This window comes from Phoca vitulina, unplaced genomic scaffold, assembly GCF_004348235.1.
Source record: "Phoca vitulina isolate PV1807 unplaced genomic scaffold, GSC_HSeal_1.0 scaffold44, whole genome shotgun sequence".
In the NCBI taxonomy this organism is placed as follows: domain Eukaryota; kingdom Metazoa; phylum Chordata; class Mammalia; order Carnivora; family Phocidae; genus Phoca; species Phoca vitulina.
In genome coordinates, this window is record NW_022589747.1 from 162,861 (window position 1) to 167,772 (window position 4,912).

At 66.1% G+C, this 4,912-nt stretch overlaps 1 protein-coding gene across 1 annotated transcript in view; it reads left to right on the forward strand.

The window, feature by feature from the left end:
• The first annotated feature begins 260 nt into the window (after positions 1-260).
• Positions 261-4,912, forward strand: part of AEBP1 (AE binding protein 1) — a 12,948-nt gene continuing 8,296 nt past the window's right edge. The window contains exons 1-9 of the mRNA XM_032430499.1: positions 261-516; positions 2,113-2,442; positions 2,967-3,029; positions 3,143-3,214; positions 3,365-3,499; positions 3,579-3,656; positions 4,364-4,441; positions 4,570-4,650; positions 4,760-4,813. Coding sequence (XP_032286390.1) covers positions 264-516; positions 2,113-2,442; positions 2,967-3,029; positions 3,143-3,214; positions 3,365-3,499; positions 3,579-3,656; positions 4,364-4,441; positions 4,570-4,650; positions 4,760-4,813 — 1,144 coding nt within the window. The 5' untranslated portion in view covers positions 261-263. The remainder of the gene's footprint in view (positions 517-2,112; positions 2,443-2,966; positions 3,030-3,142; positions 3,215-3,364; positions 3,500-3,578; positions 3,657-4,363; positions 4,442-4,569; positions 4,651-4,759; positions 4,814-4,912) is intronic.

The following is a 4,912-nucleotide window of genomic DNA, read 5'->3' on the forward strand; positions in this document are numbered from 1 at the left end:
CGCGGGGCCGGAGCTCCCAGCCGCCCCCAGCGCCGCAGAGGCCCCCCGGCCACCCCTGAGCCCCCACTCTCCCCTGAGCCCTTGCCCCGCCCGGAGCCCTCTCGCCCCACCCCGGATCCTCCCGCCCGCTCCCACCCGGAGCCCTCCGCCGACCCCGGCGCCCCCGCCCACGCGGGACCCCTCTGCCGCCCCTCCCCAGAGTCCCCGCCCCTCGCCACCCCGGGGGCCCCCCCGCGCCCCTGCCCCCCGCGCGAGCCCCGGCCATGGCGGCCGTGCGCGGGGCGCCCCTGCTCGGCTGCCTCCTGGTGCTCCTGGCGCTGTGCCCCGGGGGGCGCCCGCAGACGGTGCTGACCGACGACGAGATCGAGGAGTTCCTCGAGGGCTTCCTGTCGGAGCTGGAGCCTGAGACCCGGGAGGACGACCTGGAGGCGCCGCCGGCCCCCGAGCCCACCCTGCGCGCCCGCAAAGCCCAGACGGGGGGCAAGCCGGGGGCGCGCCCGGGGGTGGCCAAAGAGGGTAAGATCCCCAGGGGCGTGCCTGGGGGGGGTGGCCCGCCGTGCGATGGGGACCCTCGGGGCGCCCCACCTCTCAGGTGACAATGGCAGGGTTTGGCTGCTGTCCAGTCTGCTCTGTGAGGCACAGGAGAGCCCAGATGTCTGGCAGGAGCCTGCGCCACGCAGAGGTCGGTGCGGGCTTGCGGCCCTCTGCGCACCGAGGCACATCCGCGGTTTGGGCCCTCCCGGTCCCTCACCCCCCGCCCCCCAGAAGGACGAGCCTTGAGCCACCTGGGGACTTGGCTGCCTCTCCCCAGGTCTGTCCTGTGAGCTGCCCTCATGTCCTCACGGGGCCTGTGTGTGGCACACCGTGGCTGTGCCCACGCCACCCCCAGAGTCCCAGCCTCAGCCCTTCCTTGGGAGGGCTCCCCAGCACCCTCCTGCCTGGCCTCTGGTTCCAAGAGCACAGAGGCAGGTGAGGGGGCTGCCGCCGGGAGCAGTGAGCAGTGCCCTTTCCGTGGCCGTGGATTCACTGTGGTGGTGCATCACAGGGCTCGGGGCCCAGGGCTTCTTACATAATGTTGTCAATAAACCTCAGCTGTTTATGGTGACTTTCTGGAGGGGGGCAAGGGTCCTGTTGAGCTCTCTCTCCCAGGAGACTCCAAAGCACCATCCATCATTCCTGAGGTCAGCAGCCCCTCCCCTGTGTCCTCTTCTAGATCTTTCCTGGCTCCTTCCCCACCCCTTGGGAGGCGGATCCTAGGACCCAACATGGCCTCCCCCCGCCAACCTCTACTCCCCATTCCAGGCTTACTGTCCTGGCCTCCTGGATGCCTTTGTGGCAGCCCTGTTTCTCCTGGCTGCGTGCATTCTGTAAATTTTTCTGTGTTTAGGCCTCCGGCCACCACCGCCATCACATTCTCCCTCGCACTTGCTCAGGGGCCTGGAGGACTCCCACAGACTGCCCCGTGCCCTGCTCCCGCTTCCTCCCTCAGACTCTGAGAGGGCTGAGCAGTTGTGGTGGCTGTCTGTCCCCCCACCCCCCATGTGGCCCCAGGACCCCCTCTTGGTTAGAGCTGCCAACCCACCCCAGACCCCTTACTTCCCGAAACGGACATGAGTGACCTTTTTCTTGCTCTGCAGGGAGCTTCAGGGAGGCCCCGGGCCCAGGCCCTTGACTTTGGGTGGCAGTTGGCGGGGATGAGACCTCCTTCCCCTTTAGACCGGGCACTCCCCCAGGCCTGGATGGCTCAGTCACCTCTCTGCCCCTTCGGTGCCCTGCACAGCATAACGCTCCCTGATCAGCTGAGCGGACACGTGGGGAAGAGGATGATGAGGGGCCTCTGTTGAGTTTTGGCGGGTGGGAGGGTGAGGGCCTGCTCCCTGGGCCAAGCTGTGGTGTTGGCGGCAGAGAGCTGCCAACAGAAAGCCTGGGTTCCAATCCCAGCTCCTCCAAGAGAGCAAGTGACTTCACCTCTCGGTTTCCCAATCCAAGAAACACAGGGCCAGCAAGAACAAGTGGGAGCCACTATTCCCGGGTTGTGGGCACCTTGGGGTGGCTGCGTGAGATATAGAGTGACATCCCCATTGATTTGACTTCAATCTGCATTTGTGACAGCACCTCTGGAAAAGGCCAAAGACAAAGGGAAGAAAGGGAAGAAGGACAAAGGTCCCAAGGCAACCAAGCAGCCCCTGGAGGGGTCCCTCAGGCCATCCAAGAAACCCAAGGAGAAGCCACCTAAGACCACCAAGAAACCCAAGGAGAAGCCACCCAAAGCCACCAAGAAGCCCAAGGAGAAACCACCCAAGGCCACCAAGAAGCCCAAGGAGAAACCACCCAAGGCCACCAAGAGGCCCTCGGCTGGGAAGAGGCCCCCCACCGAAGCCCCGTGGTGGCCACGGCCCCTGCCTCCCAGCCCCGGCCCCGAGGAGCTGCCTCGCGGGGGAGGTGTGTGCGGGCTCTCCTGGGGTTGTGGGGCTCTGACCTGCTAGGCTACTGGGAGGGAGAGGGGGTCCCTAGGCCTCTGCTTCCTACAGAGAGATCCTGAGGGCCACTCCGACAGGGTGGGCTCTGGAGCCTCGTCAGGAACGTAGCCATTTGGTTGGAGCTCCCTTGGGGCGGCTGCCTCGCCTGGGCAGGGGGGTGCTTGGCAGCCTCGTGGATAGGGTTTGCTCTCCAGTGTCCTGGCTCTGTCCCCTGGCCCCCACCCGGATCCCTCCTCCTGTGTATTGTTGGGCCCTGAGCCTTTGGGCTGCCCTCCTGCTGGGGCCTAGGCTCCCCAGAAAGCCCTCCAGCTCTCAGGCCCCAGGAGATAGCAGCAGGGTGCTGAAGGCCAGAGCAGTCCAGGCCTCCTGGGAGTGAGCTCAGGCTTTGGGAGCTGTCGGCAGGGCCTAGGTCTTGTGGGGGCTCCCGATACAACCAGCGGTCAGGGCGGGCTTCCCATCCACCGGCTTGTGGGCTTTGTGTTGCAGGCGGGGCCCTCCCAAGTCCTTCGCTGGGGCCAGGAGGAGAAACTGATTCGGAGCGCCAGTCTGGTGAGTGGGCGATATCCACCCGGCCTTGGGGGACCCGCTGCCTTGGCTGGCTGAGCCGGGGTAGGGGCATCAGTGAGTGTCTTCAACAAGCCAGCCATGAGCATTTCCCCCAGAGCCAGAAGAGGAGACCGAACCACCCACCCTGGACTACAATGACCAGATAGAGAGGGAGGACTATGAGGATTGTGAGTAGGCCCCCCCCTGCCCTTGTCTAGACCCGGACCCCTGGCCCCGGGGCCCACTGATGGTTGGCCCACTCAGAGGCCCTGCCCTCCCAGCCCCTCTCCCCTTGAGGGGGGGCCTTGGACTGGCTCAGAGCCCGCCATCCCCCTCAGTTGAGTACATCCGACGTCAGAAGCAGCCCCGGCCACCCCCCAGCAGGAGGAGGCCCGAGCGGCCCTGGCCGAAGCCCCCAGAGGAGAAGGCCGAGCCGTCCGGGCCTGGGCTGGAGGCCCCCGAGGAGAGGATCGGTAGGATGGGGACCGCTGGGGGAGGGAGGGGTGCCAGGCACGGGGGCTCTGGGCCCACCCCTGCCTCCCACTTCCACAGAGCCTCCTCCGAAGCCGCTGCCGCCCCCCCTGCCTCCCGACTATGGAGATGGCTACGTGATCCCCCACTATGACGACAGTGAGCGCCCGGGGCCCGGCCCGCCACACCCCTGCTTCCGCTGCTTTGGGGGAAGTTGCCTTGCCAGCACCCCTCCGTGCCCACGTGGGCTCGCAGCCCTGGTCTGATCTCCTCCCTCGGGCTGTTCCCTCCCGAACGCTAGTGGGCTGCAGTCTCCGTCCCCTGCTCCCGTTCTATCTGCCCTCACCCGCGCAGGACCCCAGCTCCTTCTGGGCAGCCACTGTCCTCTCCCTCTTGTGCCTGTGTCCACGGGGGCCCGAGCAGGTTCCTGCCCTTTCCCTGCCCCCAGGTCCCCACCAATCCTTCCCACTGACCCTTGGCCCCAGCTTAGCCCTCACTCAAGACCACCCCCTCCCGGCCACAGGCGTCAGGTGTCACTCAAGGTGTGTCCTGTGTGTGCCCCATTCCCTGCCCAGACTCCATGGCCCACCTTTCCCGAGGCCACGGCCTCCCAGGTCAGGCTGGTGACTTCCCGGGCCCGGGCTCATCCTGCCTGTGCCTAGGTGGCCTCCCCTCCAGGAGCCCCTCCCTCCTCATCCCTGCCTACCTGGATTCTTAAGCCCTGCCCTGACCCCACCTCCTCCTCCTGCACTTCCTCCTGCCCAGTCCTGCCGGCCAGGCTCCTGTGGATCCAGGAGCTCTGGCTCACAGAGGGGGCCCTGGGGGCAGCATCTGGGCCACCTCAGCAGGGCTCTGCCTCCCCACAGTGGACTATTACTTCGGGCCTTCCAGACCCAGGAAACCCCACACTGAGCTGGAGACAGATGAAGAGAAGGAGGAGCTGAGTGAGTGGAACCAAGCTGTTCCCACCCCACCCCCCGGCCTGACCCCCAGTGCAGGCCTGACCCCTGACCCCCTGCCCCCTGAAGCCCAGGGCTAGGATGACAGGCTTCTTCTACTTTCCACTGTTCAGAGAAACCCAAAAAGGAGGGCAGCCCCAAGGAGGAGGAGACAGATGACAAGTGGACTATGGAGAAGAGCAAGGACCACAAAGGTGTGTGTCTGGGGGCTGGACCCACACGGCCGGGGTCCCTGTGTGAGAGCAAGTGCGTTCCTGAGGCTCCAGGACCCTCTGCACCACTTCCTCCTGTTGTTGCCTCCAGGGCCCCGGAAGGGTGAGGAGCTGGAGGAGGAGTGGGCTCCGACTGAGAAAGTCAGTGAGTAAGGGGCCTGGGGGTTGTGGGGGCTGGGGTATGTGGGGGGCTGGTCTATGTGGAGGCTGGGGTTTGAGGGGACTGGGGAGTGGGTGTGGGGGG